The sequence below is a fragment of the Gavia stellata genome, chromosome 30, assembly GCF_030936135.1.
Source record: "Gavia stellata isolate bGavSte3 chromosome 30, bGavSte3.hap2, whole genome shotgun sequence".
NCBI lineage: Eukaryota > Metazoa > Chordata > Aves > Gaviiformes > Gaviidae > Gavia > Gavia stellata.
This window is the reverse complement of record NC_082623.1, coordinates 3,330,511-3,355,887: the sequence shown is the minus strand read 5'-3', so window position 1 is coordinate 3,355,887 and position 25,377 is coordinate 3,330,511. Positions and strand designations below refer to the sequence as shown.

Sequence of the window (25,377 nt, the reverse complement as noted above, 5' to 3'; positions counted from 1 at the left end):
ACAGTCTAGGTTTTATTTTATTTTATTTTGTTGTCTGTTTTTTATTTAAATTTTATGTATTTTTATTTATTTTTCCTTTTTGCAACATATAGAATTTGGTAGGATATGGGAGAGAGAGTGAAGAGGGACGGAGGAAGACAGGAACAAAAGAAAATGGAGGATAAAAAAAAAAAGAAAGCAAAAACAGAAGGTTCTGCACAACCACAAACAATCTCACAAATTCCAGAAAAGGGAAAATGTTGGGTCTCTTTTTTTTTTGCCAAGATACAGAAAAAAAAACCCCAAAGACTTGCCGAAGTCTGTCACCTCTTCCCCGCGCTACGTCCCCCCTGCTCAGCTGTTCCTCTTCCTCCGTGGGGAGGCATGCATTGTCACGGTGGTCGGTGGTTTATTTTTATTGTTTCTTTTTTTTTTTTTGCTGCTGTTTATCGCCATCCTCCCTGGGAGCTCTGCTTAGCGGCCCCACCAGGAGCATGTCCCCCCCCACTGCCACCTCCCCGTCCCGTCCAGCTCCCCCTCCAGCGTCCTGAGACGAGCGATGCGATTCAGCTCCCTCCCGCGTCGTGGCATCCGCAGCCTCCCTTTGTGCCAGGCAGTTGCGACCGCTGGAGCTAAATCGCGTGGTTGCTATAGCTGACATAGGTCTGTTTGGTAGCCAGTGCTGGAAAGAGAGACAAACCTCACATGTAACATTAATGAAGTCCACGCTCTCTCTCTGGCTCCCATCCTCGCACCCTGACTGTTGTGCGAGGAGATGCTGGTGGGGACGTGACATGGGGTTTATCCATGGATCCGGCCAGCACCGGCACTCGGGATCGTTTCCTGTGAGGGCACTGAGCCGGGGCAGAGGGGCTGAGCCCCACGGCAGCCCTTGGGGCTTCTCTAAAGATGGTTCATCCCAACGAGAGACCCCAGGATGTGACAGGAGCCACAGGGGATGTGTTCTCAGGCTCCTGCTCACTTCCCTCAGCAATCTCTTACAGACAAACCCACAGGTGCTCCACGTTCCCAAAAGCTCAGCTTGCCCCAGTCCTGCAAGACCACAATTTGGGGTCCAAGCTGGGTGCCCCGCAGCCCTGCACGCCACTCCATGGCAGCTGGGAGTGGAGTAGCAGGGCACAGGCTGTGCTGGCAGCGGGCAGCACAAATCCAGCCAGCCCGGCTGCGTCCCTCACCAAGGATCCCTGTGCCCATGCTTGGGTGCTGGAGGAGAACACATACGCAAACCTGCTGCCACCTTCCAGCTTCCCCAGAGGCACCAGCCCTCGGGACGGGTGAAGAGACGAGGAGAGAAGGCAGCAATGTCTACAAAACCACTACATGTCCCACACTGACACTGACGGAGCTGCAGCAAGGCCCAGCGCCAGGAAAACGCCAGATAGCAATAAATCCTCCCGCTCCCCGCAGGGCTGCACCGCTGCCTTCGGGCTCGGAGGCTGCAGCACATCACTTGCTTTTAGCAGCAGCCACAGCTCAGGGAGGGGTGGAAGCGGCAGCTTGCAATGCCCCGGCTTATCTCAGCACTTCGGCTGGGCACGATGCTCTGCCGAAGTCCCACCATGAGGTCCCCAGGTACCACAGGGCTCAGCAGACACACAGACACCCTCCAGCCAAGACCACGGACAAGCGCTGGGGCAGACAGCAAAGCCCAAGGCACCATGAGCAGCACAAACGTGTCCTCTGCGGAGACCATCCCCACGGCACCACACAGAGGGGACGGCCAGCAGCTCTCCCTCCGTCTCGGTGCCTCGCTGACAAATGAACCTTGCTGCAGATTTCAGACTGGTATTCCCAGATAACAATTAGATAGGCCGTAAGAAATTAGAGCTGACAGAGCTATTTGTTAGCCGCAATGTTTTCGTAGCCAATCTGCCCATATCAAAGCCCCATGAATTATTTAGTCTGTTGTTTATTTAAGGATACGTGACCTGCCAGTGACAGAGTGAAAAACAGCCCCTCGGTCCTGTGCTGACAACCCCACCGCACCTCCTGCCCCCAGCATGGATGCCGTGCCCAGCTCCCTGCCTTGGCACACCTTGGGAGCGTGCTGCCAGCCCCTTTCCCACCAAGCTCCCGTATTCCCCATGCGAAACGCATCGGAGCCGGAGATGCGGCAGACGGGAGGCTCAGCTCTCACTCCTCCCGGCACGTACGATCCTCAGAGGCTCCTGCTGCGAGTCCCACAGGGGAGAAGGATGCGCAGCGCAGCGGAAGCATATGGGAATGTTTGGGTTCTAGTCCCAGATGAGGTGCTCGCTGCATCTGGGCCTCCAAGCCCTGCTGCAAAGGGAGTATCAGCCCTCTGGGCTGGCAGAGCCCTGGCCAGGAGCTGCATGTGGCTGGAGGGGGACAAGGTCACACACACCAATGCTCCTGCAGCATCACAGCCTGTGACACCGATGACATGGGGATTCTGGCACCAGGTGGCTCCCCAGGACAGGGCTGGCATGCTCCCGGCAAGCCCTTACCTGGGGAGCCCCCAGATACCCCCAGCCTTGCATGGAGCATCTCTTGCACAGAAAAAACAGGGGTGACAGAGGGACCCCTATCCACTGCCACATTGGAACAGGACCACAGACCACACAGATCTGTGACAGCAGCTGACAAAAGCCACCTCCAGCGCGGGCGGCGAGGGGGGTCTGACTGTGTAGCTGCCCTTGACAATGCAGATAGGTAAATGCAGGAGTCGATTATTCAGAGAGACTGCCTACGGAGAGACATCGTGTACAGAGCTACCGCCAGCGAGAGCCATTACACAGAGCGATGTGGATACAGAGGTTATACAGAGATGCCAAGGGATATTAAATAGCTCAGGCTGGAAAGAGAGCAAGCGTGGGATTACAAAGACAATCACGGTTTTCCATGGAAATGCTGTTTGGTCTCCATCCCACTGACACCAGAACCCAGAAACTCTGCTAGTACATGAGGAACATTTGTATTTCCATTGGGTTTTCTTCAGATTTAGCCCAAATGGGATTTCCCTTCTCAAAGGACCCCAGCAGCATTGGTTCCAACCATTTCTTCCTCCTGCAAGGCTCTGGTTTTGGAAACTCAAACACAGAACAGGCACGCACCCGCTTTCCCAGGGTTTCCCGAGCCCCCAGCCTCTCTTCCCAGGGGAGACCGTTGGCTCTGTCCCTGTGTCAGCCTTAGCTCCAGCCTGGTCGCCAGGAACAGCCCGCAGGCAGACAGCAAACACCTTTCCCTGTCAGCCACACCAGACCCTTCCCGGGAGCAGCTCCAGACACCCAGCATGGGCTGACATTAGGATCCTTCTCCGGGTGTTCGAGCAGATTTCCGTGTGCCCCAGCCAGCACCTTGCCCAGCAGCAGCATAAGCATGTCTCCAGCGTTATTTCCCCTGCCACCCACCCAGCAGCGGTTCCCACAGGATAATGCAAACAGGCCTGTGGAGGGATGGGAGCACCAGGAGTGATCCTGATCAGAAGGAGGCAGGACACGTCCTGTCTCAGCTACATGGCAGCTGTGATGGAAAACGGCGTTTCTTGGGTGGGAATAAATTAACAAAGGGGGAATCTTCCCTGCCCGCAGACAGGAGATGATGCTGTCCCCTCTCCCAGAGCCAGGAATCCCTGCTCGTGCCCCAGCTGGAGCGGAGATACCCGGAGCACACCTCCCTCCTTGGGGTGGCTTTGGGAACAGTGGGGAGCAGAGTGGCCCCCAGCCGTGAGATGCATCCCTTCCCACGCTGCCCTCGCTCCTGGGGATGGCGGCCCAAGCCGTGAGGCAGGAGGGAGCTGAGATGTCCCTTTGCCAAGGAGCAGCGCTGCCGGCATTGCTTGCACCCATGGAGGACAACACAGCTACAGCCCACCGGCAAGCCAGGGCTTTGGGCTTCCCAGCACCACGTCGGTCCCCGGCAGGACCAGCTCCCCAAAACCCCGCGGGGAGCCACGTTACCTTGTGTTTCCAGATTTTCGCAGAGCTCTGATTTGGCCTCTCCATTGGGGCGGAAACCTCCCTTCTGAGAGAACTTGTTGGACATGGTGGCCGCCGTCACCACTGCCTTGAGGCTTCGTTTGCGCTTGGGGACGTTCTGCTCCGGGTGGAAGAGGATGATGTACACCTTGGGCATGTAGAGCATGCCCAGGGACACCGAGGCACTCAGACTCACCGAGATGGTGAGCGTCGTGGTCTGGATGTACATCTGCAAGACACAAGGGCACGAGCTGAGACCCACCACGGCTCTGTAGGATCCAGAAAGGGTCAGCTGGGAAAGGAGGAGAGGAAACAGGGGAACACGGAAATGTTGGGGTTAAATAAATGAAGGGGCGGGGAGCCAGGGTTAGAAATGTTGGCAGTATTGGATCTTGAATATCAGACTTGACTTGTTGCATGGGCCAAGGTGCACCTGGGGAGGCCTTCAGCTCACTTTTGCTGTTTCCCCACCTGCAAACACAGGGAGGCTGTGCCGGTGCCCTGACCCGCATTTCGGGGCCCTGGCACAGCCTCCCTGCGCCAAGCCCTCCCAGCACTCATGCATGCTCTGGCAGCAACCTGCCAGCACCCCAACTCAAAACCATCACCAGAGACAGAGCCCCTGTGTCCTCTTCACCCTCCTTCTCTCCTCCCCAGTGCGCGCAGCACGCCTCACCAGCCTCAGGGCAGGAGCTCCGATGCTGCGGTGATGGGCACAGCAAGGACACCCACTCCCAGGGCCCGTCCCGGGGCACCCCCCGCTCCCCCATCTCGCTTCAACAGGTAATTCCCGTTCCCCAGCTGGATCCCTGGGCCGTTGTCATGTAAGTCACATATTACACACCGACGTTGCCTTTCTGCAGTCAAAACTAATTTCACGCTCACTGTCCAGGACTAACAGTGACAGATGTTTTGCAAAATGAAAGCCCATTAATCTGACTGTAGAATAATCCATTTTTCTATGGAAAGCATTTGGCAGGCTCTTCACAAGCCGGGGGCATCTGAAGGAGGCAGCAACGGGAGGCAAAGAGAACCCCACCTCCGCCCATCCCCACCTCTTGCCTCCAAGCACCACGGGAGGCCGGGTGGGCAAGCCCCTCCATGAGCATCCCTGCTCCATCAGCATCCCTGCTCCCGGCACAGGGCTCCGTCCTCTCCAGCACCCTCTCCTCTACCACCTAGCTCACTTGGTGGGTCTCTCCAGGCTGAGCAGGGAGAGGGCTCTGGGTCTTCGGGTGCCTTTGCACGCACCTTTTTTCTTTTCCAGCTGTGTTCAGATGCCAGGACTGTTTTGCATGTTGCTAACAAGGTTTTAGGAGGCTTAAGGCTGTTTTTGAACTTTATCCCATGGCTCAGTCACAGCGTGGTGTCCAGGGTTTCTTCTGCAGTTGTTTCACACGTGGGATTTAGTACTGTGCAAGGTGGCAGAACCTGGAGGAGCCAGGGGAAGCCCGAGGGCTGCAGCGTCAGCGAGGAGAGGGGGTCCCCACCTCCCCAGCTGCACACGCTTAACTTGGGGGCTCACTTTCTGGAGTCAATAGAGCAAAAAGGTGATCGAGGACAGAAGCTGAGCACAGAGGCTCTACATGGCTCCCTTCGGAGAAGGTGCACGGAGGCAGCTCCGACCCATGAGCAAGAGCCGGAGGGAGGCAACAGCTCCCGGCCAGGGCTGTCATCCCACCCCAGGACCTGCGGGTCCCAGGTGTCACTGCGCAAAGAAACATTGCACTCTCTTCTCCTGCTTCAGAAACAAATGCACAGGTCCAAAAGTGTTTCAACTCAACCCAAAAGGAAAAAAGCAATGAAGCTTGTTCTGAGTCAACCAAAAAGTTTTGTTCATCCCCAAAATAAAACCTATTGCTGTCACATGCGCTGATTTGTTTGTTCCACCTTCTCTCTATATGCATGCAGAGTCAAATCTAGGCAGTTTTTGGAAATAAAAATGTCATTTCATCAAGGAAAGTCAAAACATATCTCTGTGCCAGAATATCTGCTCTCTTTTTTTTTTTTCCTTCCTGTTTTTTTCCCCCGCTGAAACTCTCCATACATTGCCACAGGTGTCCTGGACTGCAAGGACCAGACTTACCGTGAAGGAGGGCAGCACTGGGACACCAACTCCAGGTACCCCAACCCCTGTCCCAGGGACCGACGCGACTCCTCTCGGCACCAGTGTGACACCTCGTGGGACACGGTTGAGACTCCGCAGCCCTTCACCTCCCCGGCTCCCCCGCCTGCCCACCCTCCTGGTCCTCAGCAGATGCCTTTCGGAGGAGCCTCACTTTTCAAACCAGCAATTTCCATATTTTCTGCCTCTGCAGTGACTCCCACCCGTGCCTCGGGACTCGGAGGCGTTTCGGCGAAGAGGGTGAGAGCTGCTGAGCTTGAGCTCAGACAAGACGTCTCCGTGCACGCTTCCCCCTACGTGCCCAGGTCGGGGCTCCAGCCCCCAGCACCGCCGGGGACTCCCCTCCGCTGAGAGCCCAGGCAGCCCCAGCTCCAGGCTCCCCATGATCCCCCCATCTCTTAGCCCTCCTCAAACCCCTGCAGTGCTTTTGGGGTCTCATGGGGTCACCACAGCTACCTTCACCCTAATGATGCATTTGCCAGAAACAGCCCCGTTTTCCGCAGCCCCCGCTAACTTCAACAGCTTTGCATCACGCCGCAGCAAACCCCTGTTCAGCTCAGAGAGAAATATTTTTAGCCTGGAGTCTAAACACAGCCACAAAGCACTGCACAGTTAACCTTTCGCCACATCAAAAAATGACCATTTCTCACGATTTTGGTTCCTACTCTCTTAATTGGTTTCCAACCCAGGACTCCACTTTGCCTCTCCGTTGACGACACTTGAGCTTCCTCCAGAGCCCTTTGAGGTGTGCACTGCAGTTATAAAACAAGTTACAGCCCCCGGTTCAGCAGCATCCACTGCTTCGTGGATGGGATCAAAGAACGCAGCCTGTCTCTGACTCAGGATGATGACGCTGTGTCGAGGGATCGCGGCAACCCTAAATGACCCAGCACAAGTCCCCAAGCCCGGTGCCATGCTCAGCCTTTGCCCCAAAGCAATTCTCTGCCATTAATTGGCAACCTCCCCCTCTAAATCCAGGCCTGACCCAGCTACGAGAGATTTTGCACTGCTGCGGGTGCCAGGGAAGGGAAAAGCCGCTCAACCCTCATCCAGCACTGCTAAACAAACCACTGGACAGGCCTTCTCATTCCTCCCTCTCTCCCTCTTTTCCCTCGCTGAAAGCAAATGTGATAAACAGAGAACCAGACAATGACACCACTGTTCAGCTGCCGCCTTATCAGCGCAGGAAATTGTCTCTTTCTTTAGATCCTCTGTTATTGCTATTTCTGTAATCCGCTGGGATCGGCAGGGATAAGAGGTTCTTTTGAGAAAAGGCTTGGGGGACTTGTTATAATAAGATGCCACCTCCATGCAAAGTTGTAGGCACAAGGTAGAGCAAAATAAAATAAAAATGGTGATTTTTATCCAACTCCTCCGGACCATGAGGCAGCCTTGGCTGCAGGCTCAGATGGGGTCGGGGCAGAGGTGCCGGGCAGCATTTGGAGGTGTGGGTCTGCCCCGTGGCATCCTCAGGACTTGAGCGAAACTCCAGCCGTGCTCTATGGGGAGAACAACAGCTTGGCTGATGCTCCTGGCTTTTTTTTTCCCAGGTGTGCTGACCCTCCACAGAGCCCAGCAGGGCCTTGGCCCCAGCACCAACGGGGCGAAGGTGAGGGGATCCCTCCCCGCAGCAGCCTGGGGACTCCCCGCCGAGCATGCCGGGCAGCACCAGCACCGCCACGGGGTGATGCCAATGCCAATACACGCAGTTTTCATCCCAAGGACACGCTCAGAGCCAGATCCCCTGTGCAGGCTGCGTAACAACACCTTTTTGACCTTTTTCCCCAAGACTGCAAACCAGCAGCTAAAGCATCGAGGCAGTACCGAGCCCCCATTCCTCCGGCTGCCCCTTTGAGCACATCCATTGCCCTTCAGCCACAGCCTGGAGACACTCAGAGCTCACATCCCACGGCGGCATGGCCGAGCCGAAACACCACAAACCCCTCCCGGGATTGCTCAGCGGACGCCACGGCAGCAGCAGGCTTTGAGAAAGAGAGCTGCGTCCAAGGGGAGTTGGGAACATCGCTTTTTCTGCCTCTAATCAGCTTGTTAGCAGCCTAATAACAGAGAAGCCCTGCACATTACAAGCCCCCGAAGTGAGGCACAGCCTATTGTCGAATTGCTGCTTGACAGCCAGCTTTCGGCAGCCCTAAATTATCCCATGACAAGCTGCAGTGAAGAGGTGAGCAACCTTGCGCATAATCTACAATCATTATCATTTCCATCTTTATTACCCACAGTATGCCAAGCACATTAAGGAGGCTTTAAGGGAGCTTTTGTTTTGCAATAATTTCTTAAAAAACCTGCTTTCTTGTTAGTATCTCCCCTGCCATCTCATCAAAATGGAAATGCTGCAAAAGGCTCCATTTATTTCCTTTAATTCTCTTTCACAGTTCCAGCCAGCCTGGCTTGGTAGAGGCTTTTTGGTTGAGCCAAGGTTAAAGGCGCCTGTGCAGACCTGGCCTCCTCGAGCTCCCGGGTTTGATGCTCTGAGCGGAGACAGCTCTCCAGGACACGTCTGAAACTCTGGTGTCCACAGCAAAAGATCTCTCAGCAAACCACCCCTGGCCCTTTTGTAATAGGCGTTTTCCAAAACCCCTGCCTTCAGCAGCTCACCATCGTGGGGGACACAGGCGGGGGAAATTACCCCAGTCGTGATGGGTCCGGAGGGGGAATCTGGGCGGTGGGTCATCCCGGGGATTTCCAGGGAATAGCAACACGGAGGTTTATTTGTCACAGGCAGCTCCGGGCTGGCAGGCGTGAGCTGTTTGCATTTAACATAAATGCGATTCTTGTTTTGGCTGGCAGGCAAAGGGGATTTGGGTCTCATTCATGAGATTTTTCTTCTTTCTTCTCACTGCCTCTCAACTTGAGCATGGAGCTTCATCCGGGCTGGCCTTGGTCCCGTGGGTACTGGCACTGGGACCACCCTCCAGGAGCCAAGGACAGGGAGGAGGACAGACAGACAGGTTGTTTCACAGCACAAATCCACCCCTGGGATTATCTGGCCTGGCCTCATCTACACTGTGTGCAAAGTCAGAGTCACAGGGGATGCTCGCTCCCCAAGCCCCTCAGCGAGAGGGAGCCGCTCTGTTCCCCCGCAGCTCAGCCGAGCAATTTGTTGGTGGTGCCGTGTTGCCAAACACATAGGTGTTAATTAAAAACACAGCGAAACAGTAATGGAGTGAGAAGCCGCAAGCTGCTGCATGCCCCAGCGAGGGAGGAGACGCGCCGCGGGGTTGCTCTGCTCTCTCTCGTTTGCCCTTGCCCTCTGCTACTTCCACCTCTCGGGGCTTTCGGAGGTCAGGTCCGTCTCTCCAGCCTCCATCAATGACTCAGCGCTGGGAAAAGGAGCCAGCTTGGCAGCACTCAGTCCCTTTTCCATGCAGAAATGGTGCTCGTGACACTGGAGGCCTGGATCTGCCCTGGGGACTCATCTTCCCCCAGCCCACACGGCAGCAGCCTGTGCTGCCCACGGCTACCCTGTCCGGAGAGGGGCAGCGGGGCCAACACAGCACAGAAAACCATAGGGAGAGGGAGGAAATGATACAGGAAAGCCAAGAAGGGAAGAGTGAGCAAAACCACAAAACATGGGAAAAGGAAAATGGGGTTGGAGGCAGTGGTCTCTGCTCCCTGGTAGAGCAAGAGGTTTGCAAACCAACGCTTCCCACCACAATTCCCAAGCCGACAGGACCGCTGAGAAGCACCCTTCCTTGCTGAGGACACGTCAGCCTCCCACAGCCCCCTTCCTTGCAGCTCACAGCATCACCAGCCAGACCTCTCCCCTCCTTCCTTACCTTTTCTGCTGACTGCGACGTCCCAAAAAATATAGGGATGAAGGCTAACCACACAATGCAAGTAGTGTACATGGTGAACCCGATGGGTTTGGCTTCGTTAAAGGTCTCTGGGACCCCACGGGTCTTAATAGCATACACAGTGCAGGTGACCATGAGAAGCATGCTGTACCCAAGCAAACAGATGAGGGAGAGGTCCGAAATGTCACATTTGAGGATGCCCCGGGCAAAGTGGGGGTTTGTAGTCCGCTGGTCCTCATAGTCAATGACAGAGTGGGACGGGTCCACGATGAACCAGATGCAGACGCCCACGAGCTGCAGCGAGATGAGGCTGAAGGTGATGACCAGCTGGGAAGCGGGGCTGATGAACCGAGGGGCACTCACCGACTTCTTGCCCTGCTCAAAGATGCGGTAGATGCGGTTGGTCTTGGTGAGCAGGGCGGCGTAGCTGATGCTCATGCCGAGCCCGAGGAAGATGCGTCGCAAGGAGCACGTGCTCAAGTCAGGCTCAGCGATCATGAGGAAGGTGGTGGCGTAGCAGAGGAAGATGCCCGTCAGCAGGACGTAGCTCAGCTCCCGCCCTGATGCCTTGACGATGGGCGTATCATTGTAGCGCACGAAGGTGATCACCACGAAGAGGGTGGCGATGATGCCCACAATGGCGATGAAGACGGGCACCACTGCCCAGGGCGAGCTCCACTCCAGCTTGATGATGGGGATGGGGGTGCAGCTGGTGTGGTTCTCGTTGGGCCGCTCATTGAAGTGGCACCGTTTGCAGTGGAACTCGTCCAGCTGGTACTGGTAGCCGTCGCAGCGCTCGCAGTGCCAGCAGCAGGGAATGCCCTTCACCAACTTCTTCCTCTCGCCCGGCTTGCAGGGCAGGCTGCAGATGGAGTTGGGGAGCTGGCTCCCGCCCCCCGGCCACAGCATGTTCTCCACCTGCGGGCCAAGACCACAACAGCCCCACTGATGCTCGAGCTGGGCATCTGCCGAGCATCCCCGGGGCACAGAGGGATGCCCCGGCTCTGCTCCCAGCAGTTGCTCGGATCTGGCCCTTCGCCCGATCAGTACATCCCATGAAGGACCCCAGCCCTACCCAGCACGGGGACAGGGAGAAAGTGAAGCTCTCCATCAGCCTTTTGGGAAGATTCAACACCAGAAACCCAAAACAAAGTCCCTCCTTCCCTAGGAAAACACCCTCTGCTCTGTTCTGGCTTCTCCTTCCCTTATGTGCAAAGAAGTCGGATGCCCAGAGCCTGCGGGATATGGTCACACACACTGGTGGTGGGTGACCGCGGCTGAACCACAAGTGGGTACTTGGGGGACACCCTCCCCTCTGACCCCCCGCAAGTTTGGCTGCCTAACTTTGCCCCCATGGGCTCCCTGGCTCCCAGCCAGGTTTGCTACACCCTACGTAGCCTCGATGGGTACAGGAGAAATCTGCAGGACCTTCCCGTTGGCAGGGTCCGTGCACGGCCACGCCGCAAGCACCAGCCAGCCCCCAGCCTTACTTTTAGGTGGAGGTGGTCGGTCCATTGCCCGATGACTTTGTACTCAGGAGTGGAGTTCCTGATCTGATACTGGTAGATGTCGTAACGCCCCGGCGCATCTCCGTTCTCGTTGAACGTCACGGGAGTCCCAGCAATGCCTGCGAGAGAGGGAGGGCTCAGCACCCGCAGCACCCAGCAGCACAGGGTGCCCTGGGTGATGGTGTTGAAGGGGGCTCTGGTTTGATTCTTCCCCCTTGGCGTGGGGTTTCTCACTGCTGGAAGTGCCACAAGCTGCCAGGACGATGCCAGCATGGGCACGGTGTGGAGGAAGCAACTGGGGAAAAGAAAACCAACCCCAAACCCAAGCTGGTGCAGGGACCTTACGGTATTGACCCACCAACACCCCCAGGAGCTGGAGCTCACTGAGCGATGCCAGGCACCGAGAGCTGTTACACCAGCCGGTTTACTGCTTCTTTTAAAAAAGGGGAGAAAAGCAGCTTTAAAGTTAAATCAAGTGAACTGTGCAGATAAACACTAATGAAAGGAAGGAAGAGAAAAATCAAGCAAGAGGGAAAAATAAATAAAAGAGACACTGCAGAGGAGATCACAGAGTGGAGATAAATAGAAGTAATAAGGAGGACAAGACAGAAAATGTTTATTAAGGAGATAGAGTAGAGGAAAAGATGCATTTCCAGAGGAGATCTAAAGACAGACAAGGACACAGCAGTGTGATTCAGTGGGACCTCTGCCAGCCGTGATGCGAGGAGGCGGCAGGGGGGAGCGGGCGAGGGGAGAGGCCAGGCAGGCAGGACGGCAGGGTGAGGGCAGGATTGCTGCCGGGTTACTCTCCAAAGGCTCCCAGGAGATATGGGAGCTCAGACCTCTTCTTCTGCTGATCTGCTGCAAAACCAGCCCATCTTCGCACCCTGCATTTGCAGTGCGGCGGGCGCCAAATGGCAACACGAGTAAATTGTGGGTGCTGCTGTGTGACTCATGACAGGGGACAACCTGAGACACCCAGCCCCACGGGGCCACTCCTCCCCACCGCCCCGGGGACAGACAGACCTGAGAAGTTGACGTTGCGGATGTACTTGAGCAGCTCCACGCCGTCCACCGGGTCCATCCTGGGGCACAGCCCCACCTTGCCGGGGCAGAGGTTCTTGTGCATGTTGTGCAGAGCGTGGCCCATGGCGTAGACGGCGTCAATGACAAACTGAACCTTGCCCTCCTGCTCGTACGAGGAGTCCTGGCCGATCCGCTCTCGGTCTGTGGATACACATAAAGCGGGGCTGCCATCTCCCTGCCATCCCAGCGTGCCCCTCAGGGATAATTCTGCTGCAGCTGAACCCTTGCAGACAAACCCACTCATCCCCAGGACTGAAGCAGCCAGAAATTCCAACCCCATTCCCAAAACTACAAACCCATCAGCCAGCCGGAGCACCTCTTTCCCAGGGGGAAGCTTCTGCTACCTAGGCATGCCCCAGGAAGGAGCAGCAGGGCAGGAATGCATCTCAAACAACCCCAAACTCCTCCCAAAACAAAACCCACGTTGCAGATGTATTTTGCAGTGCCAGGCCAAGGCATTGGCTGTGTCTGCGCTGCTGGGGCTCAGGGCTCGAGCCTCTCTGCCAGCTGAAAGTCCTCCCATCGCCTGTGTGTCCCTCGTCCGGAGGGGTCAGGAGTGACAGCCGGGGGGGGGACGCTGTGGCTTTCACCCCAGCCCCCCTGAGCAGCACATTGGGAAGGTTCGGGGTACATGAGGTGGCCTCTGTGGGCAGGAGGAGGGTGATGTGCAGCCAAAAAACCAGATTGACTGGGGAAATACCCAACCAACCTCCCTGTAGTGCCTTCCTGAAAATGTGGGTGCTGGCACCCAGCTGTGCTTCCAAGGGCCCTCAGGGTGTCACATCCCAGTGCCATGGGACATCCCCGTACTCCCAGGTCCCCAGGTCCCCCAGCAGGACGCGGGCTGGGCTGCGATCGATGTGCCATCCTCATCCCCACGGGCTGACCTCCTTCATCTTGCCAGGAGCTCCCATCGGCTCAGTCTCTATCAGTGGCATCAAGGGACCACCCAGGCAGTATCTACCACTGGCTGCATGTCCTCCATCACATTCCTGAAGCCTCCTGTCACTCTGGTCCCCTCATCACCCCCTGTCACCCTCCCACCCCGCTGACCCCGCAGCCTTTTGCAGCTTCCCCAGCCATCCTGGCTTGCAGGATCCTGCAAGGATCTGGTAATTACCAGTGACAGCGGCCTGCCTCTACTGTCATAACCACCCTTAATGGGACTAGAAACATGTTAATCATTTAGCAAAAGACACCGATTAATGTAGCACGCTGTTAATTACAGCTAAGATATCATCTCCCATGAGGTGAAGCCGCGTCGGAGAGCCACAGCCTTTGCACTTCCATCACCACCTCTGCGGCACAGCCGGGCACCCCGCCAGGCCACAGCTTCTTTGGCAACAGCGAAAGGGAAGGAGGGTTTCTCAGGGAGCTGAAGGCACAGTCTTCATCCTCTGGAGAGGCAGAGGCATCCTAGAAAGCCATCCAAGGCTGTCCAAAATTAATTCAGGCTCCTCCGTGCACGGATGCTCCCTGATGCCAGGTGGGGATTTAGGGCCACTGCAGGGGACCGGGACACACAGCCTGTGCAGATGGGGACCGAAAGGCACAAGCAAGCTGTGGTTGCTGATCCCCTCCCTCCCCGCTACGGGAACGTGGGACAAAGCCAGCGCTGGACACGGAGCAGATCTCCTCCAAGCAGGGACGTCCCCAAGAGCCGCGCACCCGCAGGCCCCTGCACGGGGACAGAGAGCAGAACGTGCCACTGACAAGACACTAAAGCAAATTGATAACGAACTGACCAACAAGAAAAGATGATATCAAGGAGGTGAATTTATAGCCCATCCTTCAAAGTTATAAAAATGCTTTTGGACTACGTGGAGATTACTCATGCGAAACCCGTCAAGTTATCCTTTCTTCCACATTATTGACAAGGGCTATTAATCTTCTCCCTCAACTTCGGGCCTTTCCCCGCATTCATCTCTCAAGGCGCAGACAAGCCACTCTATCTTGTCAAGATAATTACCCATTAAAAAAAAGTGTGTCATAGACTGTCTAGGGGAGCTGAGCCCGCGGGGATGTCCCACCCCCAGCACCATCCTGCCGCCCCGCAGAGCCCAGGGGACACACACCCAGGGGACACTCGTCCCTTCCCGGCTCCTCGGCTTCCTAGCAAGCACCTCAAATCCCACACAGGTCCCAGCAAGTAAAATACAACCCACTGTGATAACACAGGCTGCGGAGGCTGGATTTTCCTCCCAAACATCCCTCTGGCTTGCAGCAAGCAGCGTCAGCCCGGAGCAGTGGGAGAAGCAGTCTCCGGTGCCGACGCTGTGCCGTTGCAGATAAGCAGACGTCTCCAGGGCTGTCCATCCAGGCCCCAGCTGCTTTTTGCAGATGGGAATTAGGCTGGTACATAGAGGGGGCAATGCGGAGCAGAAAGCCGAGGCTCGTTCCCGACATGGAGACAATAAATCTCCGCCAAACTCGCAGTAGATTAGGGCTGCAAAAGGGGTGTGACCCTGCTGATTATAATAGCGGGGTCGTGCATCATTCTACAGGGTTGATAATTAATTTTCAAGTGTATGATGAGCCTCTGCTGGCACCCCTCAGAGGACGGACACAGCTATCTTCTCAAGCGGTGGATGAGATGGGATTAGCATCAATTCCCATCACATCGCCGGCGCCGGCTTTCGGCAGGAGTTAATCAAAAATCACACACAGTGATGCTCTGGAGAGCTGGGGGACGGTGTCGCCTCTGAATCTCTGAATCTCGTGGGTGCTGGCAGCAGCACCCAGTGTGATCGCCGCATTTTCGGGCTGAGTGAGCCCATCCGGGGAGCAGGGACTGTCCCCCCACGAGGGATGTTTGCTGCAAACATTGCTCTGCACCGAGGGCTTGAGCTGCTCTCGCAGCGAGGCTGGCAGTGCCCGTTTGGAGAGCCAGTGGATCTGAAGGAAAGCCAAGCAGAGGCATTGCCGGGACGCCCCTGCCTGCTCAGACCCAGCCTCTATCAACAGGAGCCTTTTATCATCTTAACTACCGGGCAAGCAGTGCGAATCCTTCCCCGTTGGCCTGGCTAGGGCATGCTGTGCTGGAAAACAGCCAGTGCCACAAAAAAACAACCCCATATTAAGAAGAGACTGGAGAGAACCAAAACAAAAAGGGAAAAGAATATGAAGAATCACAAATAATGAAGGAAAATCAAACAAAAGCTCCTCTCCCCCCCCGCCCACGTTGCTGCTCTGCATCTATCCTCAGCCTGGTTGGGTGGAGGTGAGCATGCAGAGAAATCCCCAGCACTGCTTCAAAGCAGAGTTACCATCCAGCCCTGCTAAATGAGGGCCAATAATTAGCTCTCCTGGAAAAAGAGTAGCCCATAGGGCCTGGGAGCATCCTGCGGTCCCCATGCAGGTGGCAGGTGGGGGGACGCAGCCCTGAGCCGTGCCCTGTCCTGCTGCCCTTGCCACCCGTCGGCCCGGCAAAGCCGGTGCTGCCATCGGCTCCTCCGTCTGCACTCGCAGCACCCCGCACCTCCCCATCTGCATCCACACGTGCGTGAATTATTAACGAAGTGGCGGCTGGCAGGATCCTTTCCAGCCCCGCCAGCCGGGCACGAGCAGGGGCTGGCTTCCCTGTGGGAGCCTGTCCAACCCGGGAGGGTCGGGGCCGCAGCCCGACGGAGGGAGCTTGGAGGTAGGGAAGGATGCTGAGGAGATCCTACCGCAAAAGCAGCTGGGAGATGGGTCTTGGCCTGATCCTGGTCCCAGCAGGACAGCCTGGGGAGGGAGCGCATGGGTCCTGATGGGTGCTAGGACTGGTCTCGGGGACAACGCAAGCAGCTGCCAGTGGGAATCGCCCCAAAACCTGGTGCCCACCCCAGCCTTCGCCCCTCACCTTCCTCACAGCTCTCCCATACGTGAATGAGAGCCACGAGCTGCCCTGTTCAGTGGTGGGACCCTTAGGTTTGGCTTTTGGGATGTAAAAGCAAGCAAAGCTGGCATTTCTCTGTGCATGTTGGGCTCTACCCAAACTTGAAGCTCATGGGGAAAGTCAGTACAATTCCCTCTAGAAAACAGCCCCAAACGGGACATTTGCATAAGCCGTGCAAAGCAGGAGCGCGTGGAACCGCACAGGCAGGTTATTTGCTTCATCGTGCGTTATTTCCCCTCTCCATTTATCTGCCAAGCAAACATTCAGGACATAATTTATTTGCTGACAAATTCAGATAATTTAAAGACAGTTCCTAGGACATTTGCCTTGTCGTGGTTTCAGCTGCCTCCACTAATACCTTGGCCCTGAAATATTGCTTGTTTAAATGCTACATTATTATGAAGATGAAGAGATCAGCGGTTTGCAGACCCTGCTCATGCATTTTCTGGTGCCGGGGATTACTTGATGCAGTCGGGAAAGATGAGGAGCTCTCAGCTACCCAAGGCCATGGCCACGGGCAAGTTTTCTTGCATGCCCTTGCTGCTTACCAAGCTCACGCCTATGCATTAGCCACAAGACTACTTGGGGAAGCTGCAGCACTGGAAAGGCCTTGCGGGGACAGAGAGGTGTCCCCAAATTATCAGCTGGACATTTGGGGAATGCCTGCAAGGGGGAGGATGTGGAAGCACCATCCCTCTTGTCCTCAGTGGTGAAAGGGGGAAATAAAACCCTTTAATGATCAAACTTTCCAGGCACGGCCAAGTCCATCCGCCCGCCGGCACGCCACAGCTTCCACAGGTGTCCCTCCCAAGGGGACGGGGGGACACGCAAATGTCCCCAAGTCCTGCCATGTCACAGCCTGAAAGTCGCCGTTATCTGTCTTCAGCCGGTGCCAGGCAGGCAGTAAATCTCTCCCCTCTCTCAGTAAACATGTCACCTCCTTGAGTGTCCAACCACCACCTTGGCAGCAGCGCTGTCAGCAAGACAGATCCCCTGGTTGCCTTGTTTACTGCATTAATCCCTACAAGCCTCTTTTAGCTGGAAATGGCTAAAAATGCACAGTGGGGGGTGAGGAGGGGGCCTGGGATCGGGCTCTGCCAGGGACAAGGTTCCCTGCCTGGAGCAGCAAAGGGGCACTGCTTTGCTGAAGCAGGTTGCAACGAGGCACAGGCAAACACCACTGCAGCACGTGCCCCGGGGCAATCGCCTCCTCTCCAGGCACCCCTGCACCCTCCGGTGGGGCGCCCAGCAGCACCCTCCCTGCGGGCATGGGCACACTGGGGCCACAGCCTCAACGCCGGCCAAACAAGAGCTGGATCCTGACCCCGAACCGTCAATTGGCCTCATTTCTCTGCAACCACCCCAGCTTTTAGCCTGCTCAGGTAAGATAGGAGCTGCTTGCAAGGGAGCAAGGATATACCAGTGGTTTCATGCCTTACACAGGACAACGGTGCTTCTGCCAAGCACACAATGAGAAAGAGGCAGTTGTTCAAATGCTGCTAAACGATGCAGAACTCAGTCCCAAATCCCCCAAATCTGGGTGGCTTTGCACCTGCAGAAGACATGGTCCAGGGAAGGGCGATGTGCAAGACGCATGTGTGAGAGGGAGCAGCCCTGGGAGCTTTGCGCAGGGACCGTGCTTCCACACACACACAACCCGAGCAGGCTTCACACCTTTCTTAGATCACACACAGCACATCGGGATGCACAAGAGCATTTTGTGCAACACCCCCAGCCAGTTTTAAGCAAGCTGTCGCGGTCACGAGCCCAGTGGACACCCGTGCTGGTGCCCGTGCTGGCGAGCGGCTCTGCATCGCCCATGTTCCCCACGCTGCAGAAGCACCGGCGTTTCTCTAACCTTCCCCATATACCCACCTGGCTTTGATGCTTAGTCCAAAAAAACCACACTCACAACCGGGACTGCCACACATGGACCATTAATTGCCACATAGCTGCCTTGAGCTGGGCTGGCAGCTCCAGAGCTATAACGACGTGGCTGTGCTGGAAGGCCGTAAGGGGAAAGCAAGCGAAACTTTTCCAATGCCTGCTCTGGGCTCTCTGTCATCACCTTCACATCCCCAGCCACCCTGTGCGATACAGCACCACTCGCCCGCACCATCCCCACGGCTCTTACTGGTGCACTTCTTGATGCTGCTGCCCTTCTTCAGCGCATGCCGGCTCAGCTTGCAGTGGAAATTTTCCTCCCAAAACTCAGCAAACCAGATGTTTCGGCGGTTGTTGTCCAGCGTCCTGCTGGAGAAGTAGCGGTCGAAACCTGCCCGGGGAAGAGGGGACGGAGGGGGTAAATCTCTGGGATGGCAGAGAGATGCCCAAAACTCCCCAGGCAGAGGGGAAGGAGGGTCTTGTGAGCGATGGGGTCTAGGGACATGTAAGAGTGCGGTGGGTTTATGTCCACGCTGCCACTTGGGCAAAGCTGCAGCCTGGAAAACCCACTCAGGGAAGACCCACAGCAAAACACAGAGCCTTTCACAGCCAAAACTTGTGGTTAAGGGGATGCCGTCGGGGGGGACAGATGACCCAAGGGGGAGCTAAGGGAACCCACCGAGCGCAGCCCCTTACCTTTGACAGAGACCCGCTTGGGCAGGATGGTGACGGAGCCCTCGGCCACCTCCTCCAGGTGCAGGACCGGGGAGATTTTGGAGCCCCAGCTGTCCGAGCCCATCCAGATGAAGTGTCCCGTCTGGTTCGCCCTCTTGGCTGCCTCCAGCACCCTTCTGCCGAGAGAAGCAACAGGCGCTGGCGCTCGCCGGCACTGTGGGGCCGGGGCACCGGCTTCGTGTCCAGCCCCATGCAAGCAGGGATGCTGGCATGGAGCAGGGCTCAGCACTGTTTGCGTCTCCTGCTTTGGGCACTCGGTTGGCACCAGGCACGACCCAGTGCCTATGGATACACGAGAGCAAACCGTGCTGCTCCGCTCCCGTACCCTCCATCCTCCCCAGCCCGGCACACAGGCCTGCTTCTCCCACCTCATTTGCATATTTGCTGACTGGTAATTGAATTCCCCCCTTAATTACCCAACATTAGGAAAAAAGAAACCATGTTATGCCGCAGCAGGCAGGAAAAGCAGCAGCACTGGAGAGCGCGCGTGTGCTCTCATCTCTGATCAGCATTGCAAGCCATGGGACAGAGCCAGCCAGTGCTGCCAGTGCTCAGGCTAGAGCTAAACTGGGCTCTGCTGGGCTCAACTGGGCAGCTGAGCAGCTCTCGGGAGTCTGAGATGGCATCCATCCTTCCGAGCACCCCTCATGTGGTCAGACACTCAGCCGCACAGGCTTGCATGCTCCACCAGCGCCAGCCAGTTCAGAAAATCTTAGTAGGTGGACGGGAGCTTTCCCAGATCCGACCCTCCGTGCTCTTTTTTCCCAGGGCTCGCTGTCCCCTCAGGGGCTTGTGTGGGTCCCCGGCCCCGTGGGAGTGGGGCCCGGGGCAGCTTCGTCTCCCCGTGCAGCGAGGAGGCAGGTTTGTGACTCACCCCCCCGCCGTCGGGAGCTGATCATTTCAAGTCCAGATGGTGTTTGAAACGCGTAATAAGGAAAAAAAAAACCATACAAATCGAGCAGAGAGTGGAGACAAGATGGGAAGAGGCAGGCGTGCTCTGGGAGCCGCAGGGCCAGCAAGCAGCCGGGAAGCCGTGCCGGCTGCTCCGTGCTCATCCCGGGTTGCCCCGAGCTCCAGGCGCATCCCGCCGCAGGGAGGTCAGCAAAGCCCACGTCCCGCTCGGAGCACAAGCAGCATCTCCAGCTGCCTGCAGTCCTCGTGTGGGGCAGGATCTCCCCGGGGCAAATCGAGGACGTTCCTGGGAGATCAGTGATTTACACCCAAACTGAGCCAGGCAGAAATTCAAGTAAGAACCATCCCTGGACCATCTTGCTTGGCAGCATGGCGCTGCATATTTCGGGAGAGGCAGCACACCATCTTCCAGGCTCCACAGCCCAAGCTGGCACGAGGGTCGGGATCACAGCAGTCTCCATGCCCGGGCTAAACCCATGCTCACCCGGCATGAGGTGGGTGTGTGTAAACCACGGTTCATGGGATATAATCCTATTTGGATGGGTAAATGTTTACAAACCCCAGTTAATGGGGCTTGCCATTTACACAGTGAGGTAAATCCCCCGTTTCTCACCACGCACTCGTGTAAATGTCAGGTTTGCAGACATTTCTATTAAGGAAGGAAAAAAGAAACTCGGAGCATTTGCACATCTGATGTAAACTGATTTAAAATCGCAGTTTACCCACATTTACATAATGTTTGCTGATTAATAAATTAGATACTTAGGAAATCAGGGGTAGTTCCATGTGAATCATTCTGCTCCATAAACAACGGGAGCTGCAAGACATCGCTTCATCAGCAGAGCAGCTCATCACCTCAAAGCGTGGCTGTGTCCCCAGCCCCGCCAGGCAGGCAAGGCGGCAAGGGCAGGGTCCCCAAAAGGTCCCCCAGGACCCATTCCTCTTCCACGCTGGGGGCTGAGGCTGCACAGCAAAGCAGAACCAGCGCCTGGATCCTGCCACAGCCCCACGCCAGCTCTGGTCCAGCCCGAGCGGTGTGAAGCAGCCGGGTCATGACAGCTGGGGTTTCCAAAGCCAACAGAAAGTGGATTTTTCCTCCTTCGAGCTCCGTGTTGCTGTGGTTTGATGGCAGCAACATGCCAGGCAGCCACTCTGAAGTCAGCTCTGGTGGGTCCCTGCTGCAGACATGTCCCTGCCACGCTGCAAGGTGCATCCTCTCCCCATTGCAGACTTGTTCCTGCCACACTGCAGGGTGCATCCTCTCCCCTTTGCAGACACATCCATGCCACGCTGCAAGGTGCGTCCTCTCCCCATTGCCGACACGTCCCTGCCACGCTGCAAGGTGCATCCTCTCCCCATTGCAGACACATCCTGCCACGCTGCAAAGGCAGCTATGCAGGCACATCTGCTCCACGTTGCAGACACATCTACACCACGTTGCAGACACATGTGCACACTGCAGACATGGTCGGCTCCTGTGGCAGTGCCCAGCTCCTGCCATTAGCATCCCGCATCCCACATCCCAGCCAGCAGCACGTGTAGACCACGTCAGGCTCGGCACGGGTGCCCTGAAGTGCATTCCCCCCCCACAGCCTCCCCTCCCAGCCAGGCCGGCCCCTCCACACCTGATATCGTCTTCGTTAGCGAAGATGATGACGGCCCGTGCATGGGAGGTCTCCAGAAGGCGGCGGATGATCTTGTCGAACTCTCCCGGCTTGGGCTCCCGCGGGATCTTGACGGACTGGGCCACGCACACCCCCCCTGCGGCAGAGAGAGCCCTGGCACTGAGACACCCCCACGAGGCCCCATTCCCTGGGGACAGCCCCTCTCCCAGCACTCCTCAGCCCCACAACAGGCAAACAGGGCTCTCCCCAGCTCACCTGCACCCCAGCCACAGCGAGGGGCTCAGCACCGCACCATCTCTGCAGCCCACCACCCCCAGAGCCCCCTGGCCACCACCCAGCCCCCCGGGACAGGTACCTGAGCCCTCCCCTCACCCCTCCTCTCCCCACAGCTCAGCCCTTCTGCGCTGCCTTCCCTCCCATCCCGCATCTCCGTAGCTCATCTCTGCCTTCCACCCGCTCCTCCTGTCACCTCAAGACACAACCACATCACGCTCCGTCCCCCCAACAGACACACGGTCCCATCCCGGCAGCTCAGAGAGGGTTTTCCAGCCAGCTCCGAGCACCAGCCCCTCCCCAGCCCAGGACTGGGTTTTGCAAAGGGCTCTGCACATGCAGTGGTCAAGTACTGGCAGAAACAGCCCGTGGGCCGAAGAGATGACAGGCTGCAGCCCCGACACGAGCCCTTCACCCCCGACACGGCAGCCTGGCCCTGCAAAGGGTTTTATTTCCATCCCTGCGGCATGGGCCAAGCTCCCAGCCCAGCTTTCCGCAGGGCGACTGCAAAAGCAGCTAATTAAAATTAGAAGAGACAAGGGGAAGCTGGCAATTGGAAGAGTCCCCACACACGGCTGCTGGGCTCCCAGCCTCCAGCTCCAAAAAGCCAGGGCCCTCCTGCTCCTCCATTTTTGCAGATGCCAATAAAAAGAGAGATGGGGGAGAAAATTAAACATTGCGGGACCTTCTGGATGTAATTGATGGTCTCAATTTGCATAGTAAATGACACGGCTGATACCTCGCCTGCCACTAAAAGATCCCTGCTTAAGCAAAGGTCAGAGTAATTAGCACACGGCAGCAGGGAGAGATTTCCCCGTTTAAGGCCCTGGAGAGGAGCAGGAGAGGAGCAGGAGGAGGACGGGATGGGGACAGGCACCCGGGGGGGGACAGGCACCCAGGCGGAGGACGGGACGGGGACAGGCACCCGGGGGGGGACAGGATGGGGACAGGCACCCAGGCGGAGGACAGGACAGGGACAGGCACCCAGGCGGAGGACAGGACAGGGACAGGCACCCGGGGGGGGACAGGATGGGGACAGGCACCCAGGCGGAGGACAGGACAGGGACAGGCACCCGGGGGGGGACAGGATGGGGACAGGCACCCAGGCGGAGGACAGGACAGGGACAGGCACCCAGGCGGAGGACAGGACGGGGACAGGCACCCGGGGGGGGACGGGACGGGGACAGGCACCCGGGAGGGGACGGGACGGGGACAGGCACCCGGGGGTGAACGGGACAGGGACAGGCACCCAGGCGGAGGCCACCGGGACAGGAGGATTCGCTCCCTCCCGCAGGGCTGGAGGGAAATTGGGGTAATTTGGCCCCTTGCAGCCTAACGACAGAGAGAGGGGAGGGATCTGACGGGTGCCAAGCATGCAGCAAGGGAGGTTGCGGGATGGGGATAACAGCATCCCCCAGAAAACACCCGCTGCCCGGGGGAGCATCGCCCGCCCCCGGCACCCTGCAGCCCAGCCACAGAGAGGGGTTTTTTCCGGTTTTATTTTTTTCCTGCGGTAAGAAATTGGGCCAATTTGCTGTTTGTTTCCCATATGGGGAGCCAGATGGATGGAGAGGAGGGAGTTGGATAAACAGACTCCCGGACAGACAGATCAGCCAGGCGAGACGGGCAGCAGCAGGCAGTGCCGGCGGGGTGGGCACGTCCCTGCCTGGGGGGCACTCGGCCCCGGTCACCACCGAGCCCCCAGCCAGGCCAGGGTGGCACCGGCTGTGCCGCCAGAGCCACCGGCTCTGGCTAAGGAGCCGGTGCAGCTTAATTACGGTTTCCATGGCAATACAAGGAGAAAATCCAACAAAAGCAGCCGTTTGCAAACACGAGAGCCTTCCCATGAGCGTGTGGCACAGGGACACGGGGGTTCCTGGCATGCACGCGGCAGCTGCAGCACCAGTCCCTTCCCAGCACGGCCGGAGCAAACCCAGCTTCGAGACTTTCCTGGGACAGCAGCAAGGCTTTGCATTGGGGTCCTCCACGAGTGTTTTATTCCCCTCACCCCGAGCAGTGGCTTTGAGCATCCCCAGGATGCTGTGGCACTTGCAGGGGCAGCAAGTGGCCTTGGGTGAGCTGGTGTCAGGGACCGTCTTCTTGTAGAGGTGGCAGAGGAGATGGGCCCATGAATAAATAAGAAAAGAGACTAAATCGATGGCAATTCAGAAATGACCAACTCGGCAGCTCCGTTAAATCAAACTAACGAGGAATGTAACAAAAAAGGAATGCGGGCAATTAGGATGTAATGAAGACCTTATTAACGCAGCGGCTGGAGAGCGCGGCGCATGCAAGCAGGACGCAGCCAGGCCAGCGGGAGGGGAAAGCAGAGATGGAGATCCAAAAAAGCAGCTGGATGCTGGGAGAAAACTGCCCCGAGGATGGACACGGATGTCTGCAAGCCCTGGCTGTACCGCCTGTGCCCCGCAGTTTGCTACAGCTCATCGGGGCTCTCCAGGCTTAAAAATAACACAAACCCAGCCCAGGTAAAAGCCCTCAGAGGGTCTGGGAGCCCCATATTCCCGCAGCACCCTCCTCCAAGCCTGTGCACCGATGCTGGCAACACTGCTTAACGTTTTTATCTTCTTAATTAACGAAATCTTCTTAATAATGAAAAAAAGAGGTCGGGGGGGGCAGCTGGGGTGGGCAGAGCTGTGTGTTTCGGGGCAGCCCCGCTCACCTCCAGCAGCCCAGGCTCTCAGCGCCTGCATTATTGATGGCCCCCGGGCGCCGCGGCAGGAAGGGGGATTTGCCAAGCGATGCTCCTACTGCCTTCGCACAAAAATCCATTTAGTCAAAACACTCCTTTAAAGCAAGAAATCAAAGCGAAGAGGCGGTGGTGACGGGGAGGAGGCGGCCGCTCTCCCTCCTCCGGCAGGATGGCACAGCATCGGTCCCCAGCTCGGGCCAAGGTCTGACTCCGTCAGGAGGTGAGGAACGGGGACCCGCTTCCTCCCCCAGCTTTGGAAAAGGACCAAAGAGGAGCAGGAAGAGTGGGGAAAACCTCCAGGACCGGGGCAGCATCCCACAACCAGCTGCTAGAGACAGCTCGGAGACAGGCGCCCAATTTAAGGGTGCTCAGATGAGATCCCGTGCACACCACCACTGATGGATGGCAGCGCAGGATGCGTGCAGCAAGAAACAGCCTTGAAAACCCAACTTGAGCCCATTTCCAAACCCCCCACGAGCTAGGGCAGCAACCAGGCACCCGGAGCTGCAGCCCCATGGCCCAGGAGCACCCAGAGCTGCTTTCGGCTCCTGGCCCAAGCCCCCGCAGCGGTGACATCCCAGTCCCACAGTGGCAGAGCCAGCAGCTTCGCAGGGAGACCGCTGGGAAGAGCCAAGGATGAAATATTCAGCAGACCTCATCCGGGGAAGCGGAGACTGACAGAGAGAGTGAAATGGTGGGGATGTAATTACAGGACATGGCCAAGCATGCCCAGCGCTGCACTTGCAGCCCCTTTCTTTGCCGCCTGCCAAAGCTCACCGTAACGAGCCCACCCCGGTTAATAAGCGGCGGCCGCCCCCTCCCACCCAGGCAGGTCTCGGCGCAGATGCTCATCAGGGCAAGAGGGAAAAATCTCCCATGCAAAACTGGG

General features: G+C 57.2%; 1 protein-coding gene across 1 annotated transcript in view; it reads right to left on the bottom strand.

The window, feature by feature from the left end:
• Window positions 1-611: 611 nt before the first annotated feature.
• GRM4 (glutamate metabotropic receptor 4) overlaps window positions 612-25,377 on the bottom strand; it is a 42,748-nt gene continuing 17,982 nt past the window's right edge. The window contains exons 3-10 of the mRNA XM_059831064.1: window positions 21,506-21,641; window positions 18,930-19,084; window positions 18,484-18,624; window positions 12,413-12,613; window positions 11,369-11,505; window positions 9,861-10,796; window positions 3,921-4,167; window positions 612-661 (exon numbers count right to left, since the gene is read on the bottom strand). Coding sequence (XP_059687047.1) covers window positions 612-661; window positions 3,921-4,167; window positions 9,861-10,796; window positions 11,369-11,505; window positions 12,413-12,613; window positions 18,484-18,624; window positions 18,930-19,084; window positions 21,506-21,641 — 2,003 coding nt within the window. The remainder of the gene's footprint in view (window positions 662-3,920; window positions 4,168-9,860; window positions 10,797-11,368; window positions 11,506-12,412; window positions 12,614-18,483; window positions 18,625-18,929; window positions 19,085-21,505; window positions 21,642-25,377) is intronic.